Below are 24,177 nucleotides of genomic sequence, written 5' to 3'. Positions count from 1 at the left end.
CTGGACGCCACGGAAACCACCCAGATAATCCGGCCTGTGTGTTTATCGGCCCCAGCAGGAGGGACAACACACACACACACACACACACACACACACACACACACACACACACACACACACCGACCAGGAGTCACCGGGTCCCACCTAACCCGGGCCCTTTCTGAGGAACACACACATCATTACCAGAGTAAATTACTGGATTTTTGTCTCAACCGTACTGGAGAGGAAGTGTGATAAATGACACTGACCTTAGAGGAGCGCATTAAGAATACGGAGGGTATTTCCATATTAATGACTCGGTTTCAGAGGAGGGGGCATTCATCAGTGCCGCTTGAAAAGTCAGTGTACCTGGACAAAACCTCCTCCCTGTTCCGCTAAATCGCCCCGAAGCCGTTTTAGCAGCTCCTCAAACTTTCTCCAGCCTGAATCCTGATGTTGGTTTATTGGTGGAGTGGAGCTGAAAACCTTCAAGTCAGACGACTTGATTCCTCCAGGAGGAAGAAGAAGAAGAAGAAGAAGAAGAAAAAACGGTTTATTTTTAAAAGTACGTGGACAAACTGTCAGGGATTAAAGACAAAACGCAGCAGGAAACGCACTCCATCACAGCTCAGCCGTGATTTGACGCCGCGAACGTGACGAGGATGAGAATGCATTCCTCCTCATCCCGCCACCTGGCTGAGGACACACACACAAAAAAGAAAGACAGAAACATGGCAGCTTTAATAAGTCAGATAACGCCACATCAGCTGGCATATAGAGGTATTAAATTCCAAACTGTGAACGCTTTGCGCATAAATCCAGCAGCGAGGAGATCCGGAGGAGTGAAGAGATGCTGAATGTTAGATTTATTTCCACATGGGGAGATAAAGGTCTTAGTGGCTTTATGAAGGGACGTTGTCTTGGCTGACTGTCGGGATTCTTCTGATTAAAGTGTAGCCAGGAAAGGTCAATGGCCACAGCAAGACAGAAAAATGGAAAACAGTGTGGCTGAGAGGAATTCATTTAGCAACATTACGACCACAAAGTTCAATGTATTACGCTGAAACCTTAAATGATAGACCTACACAAAGTAGTGCATCACTGTGAAATGGAAGGGAAACATTTAGTTAATTATTACTATTATTATTTAAAACTAAAAGTCTGAACTGTGTGGCCTGCCTTAGAAGTCAAATTTAAAGGCCCTCTTGGTGAAGCATAGTGATGCAGCCATGTTTCTTTTTTCTAATTCAAGAAGACAAACAAGTTAGATTTCTACGTACTCTAAAGTGTAGTAGCCATTTTATTTGTTCCTTTTACACCCAGGAAGAGGCATCAGATGCATTCTTTCTTCTTTTTGTATGGCTCTAAATAAAGCAATAAACTAAACTTCAGTCTTCACTCTTCCTCCAGACTCTGGGACCTTGACTTCCAAATGAAATGCAGAATTTACTTTAATATAAAAAGAGGAAATTTTAACCACCGAACAACAATCCAGCTATTTTTCTCCTTATCCCAAGGCTACAAGCTTCTGACATCGTTTCCGGTTCAGAAGCGACTCGATACAAGAATTGACATTTGTAGCATTTATTCTGCATGCCTTCCACTCACCTGTCTACAAATATGTTTGATGAACTCTATGAACATCCAGTTTCTATAGCAGGTTGGTACTAAAAGTTTTAGTACCAAACCTTTCACCCTTGGTACTAAAACTGGCTAATTTAAACAGCAAAAATTAGTTTATAGTTTGTTATTTCAGTGTAGTCTGCTCAATAATAAACACATTTATTTAAATATGGATTATATGAATCTTTAAAGATCCAAAATATAACGTGCCTTATTAAAATAAAAAAAGATAATTGCCACATTTTTGGGGGGTCATCAGTCGTTTTCTATTTTGTTGGCCAAATCTTTAACCTTTCTTGGACCGCGCTTCAAATTTTCTGAGACAATTTGGGTTTTTCATGATCTTTAAGTCATAATCATCAAAATGATAAGAAATGAAAGGTATTGAAACATTTCATTATATGTGTTGTAATTCTGTGTGATATGATTTTCACTTTTTGAAATGTGTGACAAAAGCTGTTGAACCTTTAGACAATATTACATTTGGAAATGCACCTGTAGACTGAAATATTACAGTTTGGTCTAATCCAACTTCGACATGCTCCCTTCATGGCATGTAGGAAACTTCTAACTGGGTTCATTGGGTTCTCAACAGTCCCTTTCTTCTTGCCACTCTTGCATTCAGGACACATTTGTGGCGTCTCCGTAACAGCCTCAGGACGAGGCACAAGGGTGTGGACCTTTACTGGACTGTGGCAATCAGGTTGAGAAGATAAGGAGAAAAATAAAAAAAAACCTCTCTGGTCCACCCCAGAAGTCATCACGGTATGCTAATGAGCTGAGGGGGGCAACCTTTTAAGTGCTGGAGCCCAACAGACTGAGCAGTTAGGAGACATGGACCAGACGTGAACACTTGTAATGAAGGCGTCTAATGACAAGGTGCAAACAGGTGAGAACAGCTCAGACATGAGGCTACGGCCAGTTAATCTGAATTTATTTGCATTTTTAAGTCATTTTCACCCCAATTTTTTGTTGCAGATTCCAGACGAGCTGCTTGGCTGCTCTGTCTTGTGCCCTGGACAGGATATCATCTTATACTGTAAGTTTTTTAAAGAGACACTACAGTATAGATGATGTACTATCCAGGGTATCATTCCACCGCCGCCGGCGCCGGAGGAGACTCGGACTGAAACGTCAGGGGGCCGAACACACAGCCGAGGAGGGCAGTTAAACCGTTACCATTACTGAGTTTTAGTAATGGTAAGGGTTCTACGGCCTTCGCTCAATGACGACGAAGGAAAGGACGAGCTGGAGCATTGTCACATTTAAACCAATAATGTCAAATAAAAATGATGGTTGTCTCCCTTACATGAGTGCCTCTTTCATTTGTAGAATCTGCTCTTAATGGTTTTGTGTTTCTGTAGGTTTCAAAAATTCAAATTTAAGACTTTGTAACTGTTTAAGATATTTTTTAAGACAGTTATGAGTGAAATGTATGAATATCGTCCAAACGTCAGTACATTTTCACCCACCCCATGATCAGTATTGTATAAAACTATTCAACACATGCTAGCCAGATAGCAAGTGTTGGGCATATTAGTGCTAATTACTGGCAGGTTCAACCGCCTTGAGAATCGCAATGACGAGTGCGACTCAAGCTTTTGCCTGACAGAAAAGTTCAGCAAGAAAAAAAAATATACGGGGTTAAATAGACGTGGCGAAACAACATTTTAATTTACCATTATGATTAACTTATCTAAGGCTAATTTACGTTTTAAAAAAATTCAGTTACATGACTTGTAGACTTTTTAAGAATGCGTGGACATCCTGCATTAGATCTAAATTAATTTTCTAGACTGAGCTGGAGTTAGCTTGTCTAAGGCAGCGATTTTTTGCTCTGTCAAATCAAGAGGGGAGGTAGCAGCTGTTCAGAGAACAAGGAGCGCTTCGGGGACTGACGGCTTCAGTCTGTGAGGAAACTCTCACCCCCCTTCCCTGACATCAGGACACTTACTAACTGGTTATTCATCAAGATGCCCTGAACTGCTGAGTTAACCCACAGGCAGCGGGAATGAATCGAATCCCCATTATCTGACCCACTTTAGCATCAGGTTAGTGCTCCACTTTCCCCATCCATTAGAGAGACAATGTAGCCCTCGGAGGCAGAGACGGGCTTTAGAGGATCCAAAAGAACGGAGCGAGGGTTAAAAACACGGAGGAGAAGAAGAAGAAAAAGAGGGAAAGTGATGGTCGCAGAGATGGATGGCTACACTTCAAAGGGCAGCAGAGACGGCTAAAGTGATGAAGGGAGTGGAGGGAACTGGGTTGGACGGTACATCAGGGACATGTGAGTGAACATGACGGTGCAGCTCTCGCCTTCGGTTTATCTACAGCGCAGCGTTTGTGCCCGCCGAGGGAAGAAAAAGCCCTGAGAGCCAAAGATAAAAACGTCGGCCTTTTCACAGCCTGCCAAACCCGCTCAGCCATGAAGGAGCTGTCAAAGTCGTGTCAAAACATCCATTTGATGAGCCGCCGTGTCATGTTTGCTACCAAAAAGGTACCGGAGCTTAAAAATACGCCGACACTTCAAGCTGGGTTTTATTCTGCTGCAACATTTCGATTCGTCTGTTGTCTGCGTAAAGTTTGGACACCCTGCCCTCACTTCTAAATACAGTAACATATCCCTGCAAACGGGTTAAACGAAGACACAGTGGGTTCCTGAAATGAAACAAAGGAGGAGTAAAACGTCTTTTTGTGAGACAGGAGCCAGGTCCATGGCGGTTCTTGGACTGGAGACGGAGCATATGCTGCCTCCCGGCTCCGTGTCATACTCATGATGAGGCCATAACCTCTTTAGCTCCGGTTCTGTCTTTGGCAGAGAAAAAAAGAGTCACAATAGAGCAGGCAGAAAGGTTCCAGGAGCTCTCGGTCTTCTTCACTTCTTCTTCTTCATCTTAGCAGAGATCTTCAGCCTGACGTCCCTCAGGTAGACCCGGCTGAGGTCCTCCCCCGCCTCCCGGGCGATGCGCGCCACCGTCTGGCCGGCCGCGCCGATCACCATGGTCTGCAGACACGAGAAGCGACGCAACAGGTTTCATTCTGTCTCGATATGATCGATTTATCGATAAAAAAAAACAATACATTTTTGACCGAAGAGCTTGGTATTAAATGACTGAAAATAAAAACAGATCTGAGGGAAAAACTACTGGAACACAGGTTAGAAGACAAAGAACTGAAATGAATTTAAAATAGAATAAGATTCAGGAAAAAAAGCAGAATGTATAAAAATGTACAGAAAGCTTTAGTAAAATAAACAATAAATTCCTTTATGTTGGTTTATTTACAGTACAATTTAGTGTATTGTGTTACTCAGGTTGATAAATTGGTATGGCTTGATTACCAGACATATGTGATCCATAACATATTATTATTGGTATTTTGTTCCATATCTTTAACCTTCATTGCATATTGGCCTAAATGTAACAAAGGCTGCAGCGGACGTAATATATTATTCTGACGATTAATCGATTAAAAAAACTGGGATATTCTGCAGATTTTTTATTTAACCACTTAAGAATATTTTATGCAGTTTTAGAAATACATAAAAAATAAGTACTTCAATTTGGATTAATATCTGGATAGCAAAATGTGCTTAATAGAAGATAATTCAAAATTTGAATTAGGTGAAGGTAAAACTGAGGGTTTCTAGGTAGAACATATTTACAGACTGAAGTGTTTTTTTTAATCGTAAATGCAAAATGAATATATTTTTAAATATAGATTTGGCCCAATTACTCTTCTGATGGCGTGTAAAAGGCATGTTTTTGAGTCTGTATATCCCAGTTAACGTTGAATCGATTACTAGATTCTTTGATGATTTCAACAATCAAATCATCGCGCTTAAGTCGATAAATCATTTCAGCGCTTTTTCAAGTTATGGTTGAAAAGCCATGACTTTTTAAAACCTGGAAATGCTTTAAAACCTGCATACAGTCCATGTCTAAAACTAACTGATCTAAAGCAGGACGACCCGGAGCTCCAGATGATCTAGACTAGAGAGATGGAGTCAAGATGCCTCTCTCTCTGTGACCCAACCTTGTGATATGTTTTAGAAGACTACCTGCTTTCCTGTTGGAAATTACAATTACACTGCATATAAACTATATTTCCCTGTGTCCATTCTATGAAATGACCAGAAAGGCCAGAAAATATAACTTAATGTCAAACATTATTCAGAGGCTGTTGGTCAGTCATCGGTTTGCAGAGCTCCAATTTGCTTTCCTTACCCAAGCTGGAAAACCAAGTTCTTCTAAGAGGGCAGTGGCCTCGAAACATTCAGCAGCACAGATGCATCTACAAATGTTCTTTCTCATCTAATATCCAGAGTCCAAAAGGTTGATTAAATATTTATGAGATAAAAAAAGAAAAGAAGTTTAAGATAAGGGTAAATGGGGAATATACTGTATGTATAAACAGTGCCTTTAAAAAGGTGTTTTACTCCTTTTAGTTCTTTTACAAATCAATCGTGATCAAAAAAACGTGGCTTTGTTTTATACAACAGAAATCAGTTTTTATCTAAGTGAAAACTGATTTCTACAAAATAATGACAATTAAGTAAAAAAAGAAAAGTAACATAAAATAAGTGATAGCCAGGAGTACTGAAAGGACCTTCCAGCTGTCTTTATGCTACAATCAGTTGACACACAGTCCCTGAGCCCCACTCCACTCATTGTGAGACTAACAGCACCATTTGGCTGGCCCTCTGTTGAATTAGGTCAGTCGCTTCAAAGGGGGTAAATATTTACGCAATCACTTATTTTACGATACCCATTTTTGTTTAATTGTCACCGTTTTGTAGAAATCAGTTTTCGCTTTGATATTAAAGGATCCTTTGGGTAAATTTCTTGGTTGAAAAAAATCCAAATTGAGTCAAATGTTCATGTTTCAATGAATGCTAGATAAACAGAATACACGTTACAGACTAACAATTTAACTTTTCTATCCTAAAAATGGAGCATAAAATTAATCATTCTAAACATAATGTCACATTCACAGTCAACCAGGATGACTCTGGGAGGCCTCTCTTAAAGATTACACGCAGATAAATGTTAACATCAGCATACTTATGTGACGCTTGTCTGTAAACAGCGTCCAGCTGCACATTTTGACCTCGTGATGTCACCGGATGAAGAGCTTGAGGAAAGCCAAAGTCTCAGGCGTTTACACCGACCGGGACGTGCACGTTTGTCTCCGCGGAGACGTTTCTGGGTTAAGCTGCTGGACAGCTGCCGTAGCTAAATGATGCAGTGTGTATATACAGGCTAAACTGCAGGTAAACACAGGGGACGTTAATGTCCAGCCATCAAGCGGACATGCAGGCACGTGAAGCTGCCAGACGCTTTACAACCAGACAGAAACGCTGGAGTACTTACCATGTGAGTTTCTTTCTTGGTGTACAGTTTCACAGAAATATCCAGCTCCCCGTTTTCTCCCTCCTGCCAGAGTTCAATAGACTGAAAACAGAGACAGATTTTAAGAGTAGAAACTATCTGCACTTACGAACAAAACTAAATGTTAGGTCAAATAAACATCTGGGCAGTTTAAGAAAAGAGCCCTGAATGGAGATCAGAGGCTGTAAATATAGTTCTTATTTCATACGTGTTGCTTTTATATAATAAAATCCTTTAAGATGAATTGAGCTGTCAAAGGTACACCAGAAATTTCGCACAACAAATTTTGAAACTAAAATTCCAAAACACATGAAGAAACGGCAGTGTAATTTACGATGTCATGAAGAAAATAACCTCCTTTTATGAACCCGGGGCTGAAACGATTAATTGGATTAATCATGATTAATTGTGGTTAATCAATTGTTTGAATAATTGTCAAATAATTTAGTAATCGATTAATTAACTGGAGTATTCAGACTAAAACAAAACAAAAAACTAAAACAATTCCTACAAGAACTACATGCTCAGAGCAGAAATTAAGTCAAAACTGAACTAATAATATATACATTTTGCATTTAAGATTAATTCTTTATCTGTAAAATATGCTCTACCCAGAAGTCCTCAAGTGGAACAGTTTTAGCTTCATTTAGTTCAAATTCTGTTAAAAATCCTATCAAGCATCTTTTGCTGCCCAATTATTAATTGGTTAATAGATAAAAAATAAAAAATAAAAGACCAGCCCTACACTGATGTAGGTAAAGCAGCAAGGCTGAGCTTTTCACATGTTCATGTTAGAAGCATTTGTTTAGCTTTAGCAAAAAGATCAACAAAAAAGTGCCTAAAATGGTTGTTTTGAAAAAGAACTGAGTTATGCATTTAATTGCATCATTTAATGTATTTCTAATATTGTGTAAAAGAAAAATGCTGAAGTGGTTAAGTAAAAAATCTGCAGAGTGCACCAATATTTCTATTAATCGATTAGTCTTTAGAATAATTGACAGATTAATTGATTACTAAAATAATCATTACGTTCAGGCCAAGATGAAATGCGTACTTGTGCTCTAAACAGGCCGCAGTGCTGTGACGGCTCTCCTCACCTGGGTCATGGAGTAGGGCACTTCCTGTGGCAGATACTCCAGCAGCTTTTCCCTGATGATGTTGGCGCAGACGTCCTCTGGACTCTGGTCAGTCAGAACCTCGCTGTGGTACTTCCAGGGCCCGGGCTTGGCTTCAGCCAGGAAGTAGCTCTGCAAGAACAAACAATATGTAAAATGCATTCACAACTCACGGTTGTGTGCGGTTGTTTTCACATCTGAAGGTGTGACAACCGCAAACTTCGACGTATTTATTTCGATTTTATGTGGCGGACCGGCACAAACCGAAAGATATTTATGAAGAGGAAGACGGAGCAGGGATGGTTTTCAAAGGTTCAAAACTTACCCTGTTTATTAAGGGATATGTAGATTTATTGCTCTTTATGAGGGCAAACTTGATTTATTATTACATTATCAATTTATGTAAAAATGGTCTCAAAACAACAATAGTATCTTTTATCACGATAATTACTATGACAATTTATCATCCAGCAAAATGTGTCATGACAGATAGACATGAATACTTTTGCAGGGCTCTGCAGGTAATGTATTTTTTCTGCTGCTGACTCCAACAACTACATTAGTACAGAAGTTTAATGTAAACCATCATATTAATTTACTTATAAATACTCTTCTAATATTTACAGCATTAATTATGCTTTTCCACTTTTGTTATTTAGTTTAATTCTAGAAGAGAAGCCAAATAACTCATACTTTGGAAACTTTATGTTATTACCTTAGCGTACTTTTTAAAAATTTTATTCCACATTACCAAGATAGTTAGCGCAGTGAGTGTAACTACGGTGTAACGAGTTTTAAACACCCCATGCATCCCTGTCTTGTGTGACCGCTCACCTTCAGAGTCTCCACATCCTCTCTGTCCACAGAAGACAGCATGAAGACGTCCTTAAAGTGAGGCCAGCCCTGCTGACTCTTCAGCTGCTTCAGTTTCTCTTTGCTCAGCACAGAGTCTGGCGTTTCACCGCCCTCAAGTGCTGCCGCTTCCTCGTCGGGCGATAACTCGGAACTCCTCTCTGGTTTCTTTTTAGCCCAGGGAGGCTTGATGACGGGCCTGACCCGCAGCCTCCGTCCGTTCACCACGCCACACGTCAGCTGCGCCGTGATGTCCAGCAGCCTGTTCTTGGCCTTCAACAGGTCCACCTTAAAACATCACAAAAGGCTTTTCTTAAAGTGCACATGGAAGCACAAGCTTTTTTTTTTCCCTTACAGTTTTGGGTTATGTTCAAGAAAAACTTGGCTCTTCTATATGATGTAGATTGAAAATGGAGGAGAGAGGAACCGCAGCAGAGCTGCAGGAGCCAAAAGGCTTGAAGCTAAGAGCCACAAACTGGATTTGAGAAGTTAGAATGGACAGCATGGCAGACTGACAAAGATTGATCTTTTACCATCGCTCATAAAGCACAGAGTGGTGAGAGTGGGAAGTGCTTATTTTAGATGTTTGATGGATAATAAGAGATTTCCTTTAATAATTTGAAGCACAAGGTCTACACTCCCTTTGACTTTTCCACATTTTGTTGAACCACAGCCACAAACTTTAATGCTTTTGTAGGATATTTATATTCATTTGCTATTAAATTTGTGTAGTTAAGTCATTTTAGCCTTGTTGTGTATAACCTTTGTTTGTTTTTAACTGAAAAATTACAAGAGATGAAAAACAATTTCAAAATTTTAACAACTAGTGCTGAACAATAAATAAATAAAAATGTATATGTTGCAATAGACGTGATCAATATCAATGGATAATATGTCCGATAAAATATTCAATAATTTCACTGAATTCCAATCCAGAACCACAAAGCATTCTGGGGGATGTAGGCAGAAGAAAGACTTTAGATGCTCAACCTGTCGCTGTCAGTTAAGCTAGGATGGTGGCATTAACTAACCAACTTCCTTTTTGGTTACCTAGCAACAGCCCATTGAGTGACTTTCGCATTACCATTTTTATGTTTTACCACAGTTCCTTATAACTGCTTAAAAAAACCAACAACGTAGAGTGAAAACTGTGACTAAAACAGGAAAGGTTACGCCATCAGTTTGGCAGTATTTCAGATATTTAAAACAAAAAACGAATCAATAATTATGAAACCCTTATGTTGTGATATGTTTTTCAGTCACATAATCCAGTCCCAATATCAACAAAAAGTAGAACATCGTGTTGGTGGCAGCATCACAATGTGAGGACAGTATGAGACATGAGTACCTTGTTGAGCACCAGGATTGCTGGGGTATGCGGATGCTTGGCTAGACATTTCAACACCTCGAAGTCCAGCGTGAGGCACATCCATCTGTCTGACACGTCCACCATGACAACCACTGGAAATCGACAACAGTTTGATTCATACGGCTTTCGGAAACGTTCAAACCACAAGCGCAGCTCAGATCTAGACGTGAACATCTCATACTCAGGTCAGCTTCTTTGACGGTGTTCCAGGGATCCACGAGCAAGGATTTCTCCAGCTGGTGTCTGTGAAAGCAGAGAATCCGTTACGACCTCAGACAGACTAGAGACATTTAATAGCAACAAATAAGTCAACACGAAGTGCACCTTTTAGCCTTCAACGGTGTGGTGAGGCCAGGGGTGTCCAGCAAAATCTGCAAAATGAGCACAAAACCGACTGATACAGGTCTTTTCTCTAGAGCTGCACAATTTGCTTAAATCTAGGGGTGTCCCGATCCGATATTGATATCGGATATTGGTCTGACAACAGCCAAAAAAAATTGTGTATCAGATTATATTGGCCTGCATCTAGCATCTGGGATATAAGCATGCCCAAAGAACATTTGCTCCAGTATTTCACGCACGCAGACGGGTTGGTAAATAATAAATTGGTCAGTTGTTCTCATATTTATTGTCCTTGACTATTGATCTGTTTGATCGAGCCTTTTCTAAAATAAATAATAAAAGTATGAGTGATTCATGCTCATATCGTATCGGGCCAATATTGGTATCGGCTAATACTCAAAGATCCGATATCGTTATCATCAAGCTGTATCGAGACACCCCTACTTCAATCTCTGGTGAAGCTCTTACAATCTGTGTGCTGGCCTCTGTTAGGACACCCAGAGAACGTGACCTTGTTGTGTGAACTTTCTTGGATACAGCAAACACCTTTGAGCAACGATAAAAGACTGTGAGCATCGCCTCCTCTACAGTAAGATGAAACGACAGCTAAAGCAAGTTTCAAAGACAGATGAAGACCTTTCTGCCGAGGAGCTGATTGGACAGCGTGGACTTCCCGGCGTTTGGCGCTCCGATTATAGCCACCTTCAGCACCTTTGAGTCGGGAGGCTGGTCAGGATGTCTCTTCAACAAGGATACCTGTTCACCTTTAAAGACATGACGCACGGGAAGATAATTAGAGAGGAAAAACAACGGCATGTCAAATTGGTGACAGGACGACATCATCAGCACTTTTTGAAAATAACGCCAGGCCTGCACAGTCAGACCAGTAAATCTCCGAGGCAACGGCCTGCTTACTGCCGTCTGGAGGAACTGAGGCTGGGAGGTGATAAATGTCGCCGTCCGTCTCCGCTGCTTTGCCTTTCATCACTCCGCCGAGAAATGCTTCAGATGTAATAAAACAAGCGGGAGTGAAGATGAATCCGTGCCTCCCGCCTCGGCTGCAGGCGGCAGCGCTTCCTGTTAAGACATCAACATCTCTGTGACTTTGATGCCCGCGCCAGAGCGAGATGACTGATTGCACTTCCTGGATGCTGAATGATTTGGAACATTATTAGGATTTATTCACAGGGTTCTTGTCAAAAATGTCTCTCTGAAAATTCATCTAAAACTTCTCATTCTAATGAAGCAGATGCTGGGAACCACAGGACGTTATCAATGTCTCGTGCAGTTTTTTTTTTTTTTTGCTTTTTGCATAAAACAAATCAGTCTTCTGAATCACCTTCCTCCATTTCATCCTATCCACGACATTTTCTTCCGTCACACCAACCCTCTTAACACGCTTAGTTACAAAACTCCCCCAAATCCTACGGGTAGCAGGTAGATGAAGGAACTCAATGTTTGCTTACAATAAAAACAAAACAGTAGAAGCAATGCCACATTTCAGCACACTTGGAATTTCAGTTGCTACTTTTCATCTATCCCAGTGAAAGTGACCCACACTAGAGTTCAGTTATTATGTCTGGCCCAAAGTTAGGTTTAGCTTTGACCATTTAAAGAAGACTGATCAGGTATTTTGTTCCATCTGCCACTCCTACCGCACACCTCACAACTGTCTCACTGCCCTGGTGAATGTCCTGCACCGTCTTCACATATGTCCTCCTCACTATCTCACAAACTCATTCAGCATCAGTTACAGAAAGAGCACAGGTAGTTAATTTCTTATGTATAGAACTGCAAAACTATAATGGACAGTTGAGAAATTTTACATTCACATTTTTAAAATTATTTAGCTGCAATCCAATGAGCAAAAACAACCAAGATAGTTTATTAAATCCAGACAGATCCCAATTTTTGCATCGACAAAAGTTGGGATCTGTCTGGATTTTAAAGTTGAAAAGCTTTCTAAATTTTGTCTAACAGCATATAGTTTTTTAAAAATTTTCCCTTTGAATGTATTTTCATGTCTTTAAATTCTAGTTTGGTCCTTTTCTTTTTTTCTTTTTAACATTTTGGAATATCTTTTACCTCTAGAATGCTTATTTTTTCACTTTAAAGCATTTTTACTGGTTCTGTGACATGAAGGCATTTATCTCAGCTTAATATTATTGTCTCCTTATTAGCCTACTTTATCTGAATTTTTCTAATTTTTGTTGTGTTTTCTTGGGAGGGTGGGGTCAGAGTGTAACAGAAATTAAAAAACACTTTTTTTGTTGTTGAAAATTTGCAGTAATTTTACTACTATTATTATTCTAGTGTTAAGAAAATCATCTTATTTTACCAAAAAAAAAAATTTGTGAATATTTTTAATATTTAGAAAAGAATAAACAAGCCAATAAATATATAAGCACTTGAACTGAATCACAATGAATCCGCACTTTAAAAAAAAAAAACAATTGCACATAGGAATAGCTCATTTGGGGTCAAAATAAAATCAAATTAACATTAAAAAGCTTAGTTTAGTTGAGCAATAATCATGATAGTCACAAAACATATCTTTAAGAATAGTGCCTTTATTTTTATAACAGCAGAAGTAATATAATTACCCTAATAATTATATTTAGCCTATATAATTATTATATAACGTAAAAAAACAACAACCTCAGAGTACTTTTATTTAGCTAAATGTCAAATTATTCCAGCTGGTGGCTTGCTCTAATAATGCTCAGATATGTCTTCCTGCTTAAACAGCGTCAGATAGAGGAGCAGCAGAAACCTTAACGTTAGCACTGACCCGCAGCGAGGAGGCATGACGCACTTTCCTGCCGAGCAGACCCGATCAGCTGCATGGAGATGACGGCTCCATCTCTGAGCAGACGGCCGAACACCCGAAGAGCCATGACGCTCCTAAACCCGAAACGTTCCTACTGTAGACTGTAAAACACTAAATACTGTGACAGAGATGAGCCGCTTGTTTACATTCACATTGCCTCAAGGGTGACACCATGTTGCTTCAGTCAACGACAAGCAGTTTCCGCTTTGGAGAGCGTCCGTATGACGTCTATGTGAAGGCTACACCGCCCCCTAACGACCACCTTGTTAACTGCAGCACCTTAATGCTGACACCGAGATGCGTTGCTGTCAACCATATTTTAGGTTAATAAACGCAGGTTAATGGCATGTACATATACCAGGAGTGTCGAAAGAAACGTAGACTGTTAGCTTGTATTTGCGCTTATGTATGTAACACTAGAAAAAGTGTTGTTCATTCAAAATGTTAGTTTATTGTTAAAATGTCCATGACATACATGCTTAAGTCCACGCCAAAGGAAGAACATAAATAAACTGATATGATTATTAGAACCATAACTGACACAATACTAATTAAATGCAATTTTCTTAATTATCAAAGAAGAAATGTAATGCTTTAAAAATGTATTGATAACATGCAAGCATACATAAATACTGGAAGAATAATGGACAAATCTAGTCATTTTAATAACTCGATATGATTATGATTGTAGTCAAGGAAGACATTGCTCTTTTTGGCTTTTAGGTAAACATTATGGATAGAAACTCACAGTTATCTGGCTAATGTCCGGCGCAGACATTCATTTATATTTACATATCCAGAAACGCACTGTCTGCTGTCAACAGGAACTGCAATTCCTCTGTCGTTACTTCTACCATCCTATCGCAGACAGAGAGGAATTCAAACCTGGACGATGTCCCTGCAGCATTTTCTCTGTGACATGCAATATTTACTCTTGGTTTATGGGAACTGCCTTTGCTCCAAGATTGTTTTTCTCTTTTTTCTTTTTTAAATTTCTCATGAGGGTCAAGGGAAGATATATTTTAGACTTTCACCTTTTGCTCCCACTTTAACCTCAACCTTTCTTTAACCTTCATGGATTTGGGGCTAATCCATGCTTAGTTTTACCTATAGAAATCTTAGTTAGCATTTTACATGTGTAAACAACTTCTCCAATGTGCTTACTACACAATTAGTTTCAAAATGACAAGAAAGCAAATAAAAATAAAAAAATATATAAATATTTCTCAAAAACATAAGAATGCTTATGTGCCCTTTTTTCACATTTCATCATGTTACACCCATTGAGATATTTCTTTGGAAAGATCAACATATATTCATACAAAATAATTGGCAAAGTTTGATATTCATTTGCATTTACCCACTACTTTGTAAATCCACCTTTCACCACAGTTACAGGAGTCTTTTGAATTATGTCTCCACTAGCTTTTTATATACCAAAAATATATATTTTTTTCCCCAATCCTTTTTGGAACAAAACAATTTCAGGCATCTATGTACATACACATGGATGCAGAATGTGTATGGACATCAGCGTTTAGATCTTATAAAGTCTTGATTGATTCTCAACTGAATTTTTCCAGGCCACAGCTATGCATTGACCCAAATCATTCTTTAGTAGCTTTGGTTGTTTATTTAGGGTCATTAAGGTTAACTTCCATGCAGCACTGGCCCGATGTTGTATTTGACCTTAGGCAGAGTTGTATTTGGGCCACCACCAATAAAGTCTTAATACAAGTTTGTTGGGATCTGGGAGAAGGGGCCAAGTTTGATTGGCTGAGCTGAAAAACAATCACAGATGATTGGTTTTTATTTGCTGACTTGTATTAGTGAGCAAACTGAGCTCAAACATAAAGAAAGGACTAAACTTCTGATTGTAACTATGGTAACTCAACAATCAAACAATGAATATTATTCTTTGCACTTTTACAAAGTAAACTTGACAATACCTTTGAAACCACTTTGAATCTCTTAATGTATCACCTGAAATTATTGAGACAGTTATAGTCGATCACAGATATGTACCGATATATTATGTGTTATATATATATTTTACTATCCTTTCGACTTATTGAATAAATTGACCACACCGCTGATTTCACCACTGCCTTTCTGTTTCAGTTAAACTCCCCATGATCCTGCATAGCTTGTCTATCACTGTCACTTGAGGCAACAATATGGAAATAAATATTGTTTGTTAATATCGGCCCAGCCGATAACTAACTGATGTTAGTGTCGATACATCGTGCATTCCACGCCCGGGATTTTTATTATTTCTGTTCCCATGTTTGACAGCTAGATACTGTCTCCATTGAGAAATTAGGGAGAAACAAGCTGATGTGCATAATTTTGCAGCAAATTCTCTGCAACTCCCAGAGGACACCTGAGGGGCCCCCTCAGCTCTGGGACCACCTGTCAACAGCAGGTAGGACATTTAGAGGCGAAAAAAACCCTCCAACGGCAATCCCATAAGAGCTCATCACAATGCAGAAACACATCTGCTGACAATGAGCAACTTGCAGTTTAAATGGATGACGGCGCTCACGGGATCTTTTTGGGGGGCCGGGGATGATATTCTGTTGATCATTTGGCGAGGGCTCCTGTGCCCCGTAACCGCAAATCAGATTGCACCGCGCAGACGTTTTCCTTCCCCCTGGCTCCCCGGAGCGCACAGAACAGAGCGTATCCCCGAGGGCGCTCCGAGCGCATTTGTGACAATGTTGTTGAGGTTATATTGAGCACTCTGCCATGCCTGCTGTCATACCCACTCTCTGCAGCTCCTCAAACACCAATTCACAATGACAGGTCGACATAATGACTTTATCACCGTGAGATCTGTAAGGTTAATCAACAGGCCGAAAAGACGAGGCTTGCATATTGATTGATTACTGTAACACGGTGTTCCAAACATGCACGGCGAAAGCAGGCGGAGCAGATGTCTCCCTGTAGTCCATCAAAACCCGCCGGCTGTTTGTTAGTCCTTGAGGACTTGCTCGGGTTGGAACAAACACCTCCACTGGGGGAGAATGATGAAGGATATCAGGTAGCTCACAATCTGTCATCATCTAGCTCTAAAAGCTCGGCGGCGACGAAGGAGAGGGGGCAACAAAAATGGAGCTTTTAGCGGACACTTAACAGCCAAATTCCATTTGAACCAGAAACCAAAAAGGATATTTGAGGATCAGTAATGTTTGAACTTTCCCTACATCTGCCTCTCTCCCACTTTCTGCCTCTCAGATTCATTCAAGGCTCTTTTTTCCCCTCCCGTTGGGCTTTCCTCGCATGGCCACTTCACGTGGGAGTGGATCCGAGTTCTTTCTGTAACAGCATTAACTTTGGCCTTCAGGAAGAAGAACCCACTACACCCCAACCAAAAGGAAAAAAAAGGAAAGAAAATGATTTGCCTGCGTACCATTTAATTATAAGCACTTTTGCTGTTTGAAGTGCACTTGCCAATGAGATCCAGCACGACGTGATGGGAAAAAAAAAAAAAAAATCTCATCCGTGTTGCGGCAATCTGACAAGCTGTTGAATCCTGACCAATCCGGGTTTGTGTAATTCAAACAGCCAACGGTGCATTAGCAGGTCAGATCACCCTGAATATGCAGAAAGTTTCTGCAGCTGAACCAGGTGGTGTCATGACGCGCCCGGCCTTTGCTGCCTCTCTTGTTGATTTACTGGGATAAGACATGCGACGAGTGTCAGGTTCATGCACTAATAAGGAGACCTCTCCGCTCTGAGGGAATAACAAAGTATGAGCACAACCCATGGGGGCATGTCAACGGGGGAGTGGAGGTGTGTGTTGAGGGGAAAAGAGGAGGAAGAAAAACAATCTGTCAGAGCATCCGTCACTCCATCACTGCTGACTGCAGCGAGAGGCGTGACGCAGCACAGGCGGCTGACTTTCTGTGAAACAGCCACTCCTTACCTTAATCATGCTGAGACCCACAGCAAAGTCGGACTATTTGTAAAGAATCCTACTGATTAATAAATATATGGATGCATCTTCTTATGAGTAGACCAGCTATAGATTTAGAAGCCACTGCCTCAAAATTTGGCGTTGTTGGCAGGATTGTGAGGCGTGTGCTTGCACCAGCTTAACATTAGTTCACTGTATTAGACAGGGCACTTCTTTATTCTTGTGAATAAAATAAAAGTGTATTTAATTTGCAAGAAATGCCTCTGTTAATTCTTCCAAACTGAACCGTGTAAAGGGTTGGTAAAAATGATCATTTAAAGCTCTTCTGCCACTTGCTATAGTTAGCAGCGATCGTGCCACATGTCACATATGTAAAGACTGAGAAAGGCCTGGGGTTTAACTGTTGCATTGCGTGCGACGCCTTAAAAGACCCCCAGGGTCCCTCCATCCAGCAATCACCGTTCCATACGTCCTTCCTCAGGCTTCCTTTGTAAAAGATGTCATTTGGCTCCAAACTACCCAGATAGGTCACACTGATGCTCTGATTGTACAATCTCTTTCTCAGTGGGGGAAATAAAAGGGTTGGGGGGGCGTAAGGGGAAAGAACAAAAAAACTTTTATTCATTCTAGACTTGCAATCGATGAGACTTGTCTGTGAAGTGGATCAATAATACCTCTCTTTGAAATCATCAATCACGTCAGTGTTGAATTTAAAAAGCGTAATTAGGAACAACGTTCTTAAACATCCTGTATTGACGTCTTCTTCGCCATGGAGAAAGACACCATTCTGCATCATTAACTTTGTATTATTGCCTGATGGGGTCCCGCTTGCTGCTACTTCCCCACCTGCTGAACTCGGAGCGCTGCATGTGATTGAGCTTTCAAACCAAATTCTTCCCTCTTTCTGCCGCCGCTGATGGGGGAAGTGAAGCTTGCAGGCCTAAATTGGCTGAAGTATTGTAATAAGCCGGGCCTGTTCTGGGAGCCGGGGGCCGTGCGGTTATCTCTCACAATGCGCCACATCAGGCGTGTTTGTGGCTCTGAACGTGTGCAATTTTCTCCGGGACAATCAAAGTGTGATTACGTTTTGTGGCGACTCCACCTTGACGTGACATTACCACTTGGAGCCACCTAACACACGTCTTGGAGCGTTCTCGCTAACTCAGCCCATTCGTCGGTGTTGTCCGTCTGCCTCCGTCTGGTAATAAAAGGGTATCAATACTGTGGAGAGGGCAGGTGGGCGATTGTAATGGAGTAATTTATTTTAGTTGTCACAGAAATATAAGTCTTTGATTAGGGGGCCATACACACCATGCTGCACAAATAGAACATTTCATCAAATCACAAAGCATGTGACACTATTGACCAGGAGTGCTCTCTCTCGGCTTTATCTTTCCCAGCAAGATTCCTAATATAGTACAGCACACAGGGAACACTGAGGTGAACCAGATAAACACTACATGTACAAACAAGACGGTGTCCGTTAAACATAAAATAAAAAATAGGCTTTGAGTATTTATTCATTTGTTTTTGTGATTTATTTTTGAAAATATACAGAGCCAGGCAAAGGTTGTTTAGAGCCTAAAGAAAAGTTTGATTTAGGGGCCTATTTACCACCATCTCTTCAAATGTGATCGAAAAACCACATTTTGTGCACTAAATACATGTTTGGTTGACTCATAAGAAAACAATTCATGACAGTATTTCATCGGTGAGTTTATTGTATTAAAAAGTACTTTGGATAAAATGTGTTAGAAGTTGACAGCTGCTAAATAAATTATAGAGACAATTACAGAGTTTTTCCTTTATGTAACCTGGTTATATTTCTCTTATGTTATAATTACACAAAATGTCTTTTTTTGGTTATTTGTATTGTTCCTTACCTGACTAAAAAAAACTCTGTCATTGTTTTAACCTTGTTACTTTAAGATCGGAAGCCCCTCCTTTTTATTTCTTCTTCTGTGGTATTGTCTTTAAATTGTTTGCACCCCTTAGACCAGGGGTGGGCAACTCCAGGCCTCGAGGGCCGCAGTCCTGCAACTTTTAGATGTATCTTTACTTCAACACACCCGAGTCAAATAATGAGGTCATTAGCAGGACTCTGGAGAACTTGACTGCACTTAGGAGGTGATTCAGCTGTTGGATTCAAGTGTGTTGGACCAGAGAGACATCTAAGAGTTGCAGGACACCGGCCCTCGAGGACCAGGATTGCCCACCCCTGCCTTAGACCCTTCCCTTTTGTCTTGTCCTGCAGGAGAGGTGTGTGCTGTTTATTTTTCATCTAAATACATCCAGTTTATTTATAGATCTATTGCGTTAATTTTTGTTATGTGCTTTTGTTTTGTGTAGGACTTGGAGCTGGCAGCCTATCACGGTTGTTTTCTGTATGTTGCTCTCGTCAGAATAAATCAAGAAACCATCCTTTTTAAAGACAAGCCGTGTCACGGCCTGATCACTCAATAAAACCAGCGCAACGCAGAAAGGATCCAGTTACTTTTACATGATTGCAAGCAATGCATCTGCCACTTCTCTTACGTGCTAAATAAAGATCAATTTAACATTAAGAATAGTTCACAATTCTTCTCAGTCAAATTTGAAGTTTGAGAATATAAGTTTTCTAAGCGTGACTTAGATTGCATATGCTTTGGTCCAGCTCTGAGTATTTTCAAAACTTCTAAACTCCTTTGTAATGAGTTGATTACCAGGAGACAGGCTTTATTTTTGTTATATTGAAAAAAATGTTTTTGGGACTTTGGCAGCATTTGCCCTCATTTTCTGCTCAGCCTTGTGCCTAATTATGATAAAGTATAGTTCATATTGAGATTAGATTTTAGGTGAGGGATGTCAAACTCCTTTTTATTTGGGGCCATATAAAGATTATGAATGTCTTCAAAAAATGTATCGATAAAACCTATTAAGAAACTGTTAAAATATGAATAAATAGCTTTCCTTGTATTCAGTAAATACTTCTGAAAGAATAGTAATATTAAACGTCTTTTCACATTGATTCAGCTTGGCAGTTTACAGATAAAAACTGGTTACATATTATTTAAGAACACACCTGTTATCTTGACGGTTGATTTCCTTTAGAGTCTAAAGGGCCACATAATTTGACCTCCTTATGGAATCACCTTGATGCTGCTAAAATAATTTTTAAATGTCAAAGTGTGCTATCTTTTCTATTTTTCATAGATTTAGCAAAAACATTGAAACAAAATTTCCGACAGTCTATTAGGAACAAAGTATACTCCAGTTTGATATGAGTTATAATACAATGCACACAAGTTCGGGCGGTAAAAACTTTTAAAAAACCCCAAAAAACTAAAGTAAATAAAATGGCTCCATTATGTTATTGACTTTAAGTAAGCACAAGGTGACAGTGGAAAGGTATGACTCTTTTAAACAGCAGGAAACCTCCTGCAGAAGTCAGCTCAGTGTGAGCAGCCATCTATCCTCATCGACTGGGGCTTTGAGACGACTGATCAAGCAACAGATCAGTTGATCAAACACAGATCAACTGAGCCAGGAGTACTTTCTATGTTGAAGAAGAATGAGAGGTAAATTACGTAACAGTAGGGCCAGACCTCAGGCTCACATGTACTGGAAAGAAAACCTAAAATCACCCATTGTGAATAAAAAGTAACCATATGGACTTTTTCACATTTAGGCACATTTTAAGTACTGAGAACAATGGATTTTAATGGGATTTTATGGAACAGGCCAACACAAAGTAGCATATAATAGCCTGGCATAACCTTTCACTGCAAAGGGCATGTCTCTTTCTATTGCTCATTATTCTGTGTAAAACAGCTGAAGCTCAATCTATGTTTGTGGAGTCCAAACGTTTTGCCTTGTCGGCTAAAATTATAAAGTGAAAAGTTCTCACATGCCTCAAAACCTGATTTTAAAATACACCACAACTAATTTCTTTTTTCCCCCAAACCTCAACACCTTTTATATCATTAAAACATACCATGCTTTAATGATATAAGCAAATTGCTCTGATTTTTGTATTAAAATTAATCTGTAATTCATGTTAGATCTGAAATACTTTAGTGTTTTTTAAATGAAAGGAATTTTTCTTCAAAAATGCTTGCTGCAACCTATTAACTGCCTGTGCCAGTTTGAAAAATTTGCATCATTCTTGAATTGCAAAATCATTCAGAAGAACACAAATGCCACCCCGGACCACACTTTGTATGCTCTATATTGTCATAAAATATGAAGTATTGGAGCCATTGGTGATATTTTTTGGAAATTTATTTTATTTTAGAAAAGTAAATATTTAAAATGACACGCATCTTTTAAAACCAAACGCTAAATTCGCTATTTAGCTCGGATAAGTCGGCTGTGCCTTTAACGCTCTCTGTCGCACGGCTCTGTTTGGAACGGCACCTGCCAGTGCGCATGCGCCGGAAGTTGGTGCCGCAGACAGCAGCAGCAGTGATTCGGCCAGCGCAGGGCGACGGCAGAAAATCTGTCCGTTTTAAACCATGGCCACGGTCTAAAATGATGCTTTTCCCCGAGGTGAACGGAGGGTAAGTTCCTGCGTCTTTCCCCCGTGTTTGCTGCTCGATGCCGTGTGACGTCCCCCCGAACCGAGGCAGAAATATGAGGGGAGGCTGGGAAGGCAACAATGGGACTGTGTATGTTTCAGACTGTCTGGCTAGCTTAGCCCGGAGCCCTGGCAGTCAGCTGGCACTCTGACTGGCAACCTGGAGGTTTATAGCTTTCTGCTGACCCCGTTTTATCCCAGCTTATCTGTGGTGAAAACCCCACAGCGACGCTTTGGCTCTCAGTGGCGGCAAACATGTCTATAGGCACACGGGGAGCCTAATTTTATCATTGCAAGCTGGTGTTAACTGAGCGAACTGGGCTTTTTAGCTAGTTGTATTTTGCGATGTGACACCAACCCGCAGGGGATTATTCATTTGCCTGCCACAGGATTGTCCTACGTAATTTGCACCGCACATCCAGGCGGTTTTATACCACTTCTCCCAGGATGTTTTAGGCGAAATGTAAAACAAAAAAAGCTTCATTGAAATAAAGTTGAGTTTTTTTTAAAAAAATATTACATTGCTCAAATTTAAAGTGTGTTTCGCTGGTTATATTCCCTAAAATCTTCGGGAAGTGGAAGCAAATATCCAGATGTGCCAGCCCTCTTCGCGGCAGACGCGGGGATGTGTGCGCTGCGCAAATAGCAGCTTTACGCGCAGCGACAGAGGAAAGTGTTTGCACCTGCAAAGGCAAGTGTTAAAGGTGATAACAAAAGGTTGACGTCACCGGACTCATCCTGATCCTGCCGCACAACCTCGACCACCGAGGAGGAGGAGGAGGAAGAGGACAGGAGGAGCAGCTCCGGAGCAGGAGAGCTCTAATGGATCGTGTCTGGAAGGAGGAGGACTATCTCTGATCAAATTTCGGGTATCCTAAGGGCGCACTTAACTAATGGGATCCTATCGATGTCTCTCCCCCCCCCCCCCCCCCTCCTCCTCCTCCTCCTCTTCCTCCTCTTCTCCTGTGAGCCTGGTCTTTAGACGGAGGAATGTTAATGTTGCCACAGCCTGTCCGTGTTGTCTTTGGCTGCTCTGGGTCCGCTGGCTCCGTTGATGTGATCGCTCTGTAATGTCACGGATTTTATTGAGAGGCATACCGCAGTATAGAGCAACTGATGGGACCGGGAAAGTCTTACCCTCGGCTCAGGGTAAGATGAAGCTGGATTAATGTTGGGTAGGAAATGATCGGAAGATACCAGCTGTTCTATTCAGGACTGTTATTGTTATTATTTGTTGGGGAAGCGGATCCATAATGACAAAATGCGGGAGAGAGATCGGACCGTGTTTGTGCGGATCAGTGTTCGGCGCAATAAAAGTAAAAATGCACCGATCAGACTTTTCTGGGCCAATACTGATTTCCTTTTTCTTTTTTTTTTTTTTCTGTAGTCTAACAATTGTGCTTTCATATAATAAGAGAAAAAAATGATAGAGAGGTATTTTAAAATACAATGGAAAAATGAAGAAATTTTGCAATATTATTTTCACATCCATGTGTCCAGGCATCTTTCCCCACCCTTTGTATGATTTATTTTTTTATTTATTTTTTAATCAACAAATGAATCTGAAGACTCATCTGACTGAGTCATGACATGCTGACAGCTCAACATCCGGGGAGAAGAGACGATATTCCTCAGTAAAATGTCCTGCTAAACCACCTCATTTGCTTTTGCCACTCCTTTAAGTTTAAATCTCTCTCTATAAATGCTCTAAACATGAAGGTTTAACTTTTTCATAAAAAATGTGATGGATATTAAAATATATGTATTTAAATGCAGTACTCTCCAATGGAATTACTTTGTAAATTTAAGTCATGACCTTTGTTCCTGTCTTCAATCTGTTTGTCTAAATTACTTAGGAACCAGTAGACCAAACGGTTGTTTTGCTGAAACTGTCATTGAAGTCAATTTTAACATTTAGATGTAGCCTAGCATCAAAAAAAGAATAAGTTTGTATCAAACACATCATGTTCAGTTTGTACTGTATTGATTCATTTTCAATATCAACAATAGGTCCAATGGCTTTACAACGTCGTACTTCAGGCAGTTCAGCATATAATCCATCTAAATGAAAATATCAATAAGATAACTGAACCGTCTACTAAACCAATCCAGTATCTACTCTTTACTGTCTATCAGTTTCAGTTTCTAACCCAAATCCAACTGGACAAGTTGTGGCAAATTAAAACCAATCAATAAGGCAATT

The 24,177-nt window shown here is 40.2% G+C and overlaps 2 protein-coding genes and 1 long non-coding RNA gene across 5 annotated transcripts in view; 2 read left to right on the top strand and 1 right to left on the bottom strand.

Moving 5' to 3' along the window:
- Positions 1 to 2,374: 2,374 nt before the first annotated feature.
- On the top strand, positions 2,375 to 9,086 carry LOC114153294 (uncharacterized). 2 transcript variants are annotated; one of them, XR_003597300.1, is made up of 5 exons: positions 2,375 to 2,491; positions 2,581 to 4,099; positions 4,501 to 4,633; positions 8,062 to 8,176; positions 8,974 to 9,086. It is a non-coding gene; the product is annotated as an uncharacterized LOC114153294 (long non-coding RNA). The 2 variants fall into 2 exon arrangements; XR_003597301.1 differs by lacking the exon at positions 8,062 to 8,176 and having other exon boundaries at positions 8,974 to 9,074.
- Positions 4,117 to 13,720, bottom strand: eral1 (Era-like 12S mitochondrial rRNA chaperone 1). Its single transcript, XM_028031722.1, has 11 exons — positions 13,462 to 13,720; positions 11,586 to 11,747; positions 11,307 to 11,434; positions 11,139 to 11,216; positions 10,653 to 10,699; positions 10,510 to 10,571; positions 10,308 to 10,420; positions 8,942 to 9,247; positions 8,090 to 8,239; positions 6,975 to 7,055; positions 4,117 to 4,606 (listed from the first exon to the last, which is right to left on the bottom strand). The coding sequence occupies exons 1-11, from the start codon at positions 13,565 to 13,567 to the stop codon at positions 4,478 to 4,480; spliced, it is 1,362 nt and encodes a 453-aa protein (XP_027887523.1). The 5' UTR covers positions 13,568 to 13,720; the 3' UTR covers positions 4,117 to 4,477.
- Positions 13,721 to 21,811: 8,091 nt separating this feature from the next.
- fam222ba (family with sequence similarity 222 member Ba) overlaps positions 21,812 to 24,177 on the top strand; it is a 50,604-nt gene continuing 48,238 nt past the window's right edge. Inside the window, exon 1 of one of the 2 annotated variants that reach the window (XM_028031548.1) lies at positions 21,812 to 21,957. The gene's annotated coding sequence lies outside the window, so the exon portion shown is untranslated. Of the gene's footprint in view, positions 21,958 to 22,635; positions 23,124 to 24,177 lie in introns of those variants that run through there. The other variant, XM_028031549.1, reaches the window with a different exon arrangement.

Source organism: Xiphophorus couchianus, chromosome 11 (assembly GCF_001444195.1).
Source record: "Xiphophorus couchianus chromosome 11, X_couchianus-1.0, whole genome shotgun sequence".
Lineage (NCBI taxonomy): Eukaryota > Metazoa > Chordata > Actinopteri > Cyprinodontiformes > Poeciliidae > Xiphophorus > Xiphophorus couchianus.
The sequence above is the reverse complement of the archived record's forward strand: the minus strand, read 5'-3'. Positions and strand labels throughout refer to the sequence as shown.

What these genes read in the sequence shown, in the direction of transcription:
- eral1 (XM_028031722.1), bottom strand. Translation starts at nt 13,567, where the DNA reads ATGGCTCTTCGGGTGTTCGGCCGTCTGCTCAGAGATGGAGCCGTCATC. An exon ending in ATCAGCTCCTCGGCAGAAAG is followed by an intron (nt 11,217 to 11,306) that starts GTCTTCATCTGT and finishes CGTTGCTCAAAG; the next exon opens with GTGTTTGCTGTATCCAAGAA. An exon ending in ACACCGTTGAAGGCTAAAAG is followed by an intron (nt 10,572 to 10,652) that starts GTGCACTTCGTG and finishes CTGCTTTCACAG; the next exon opens with ACACCAGCTGGAGAAATCCT.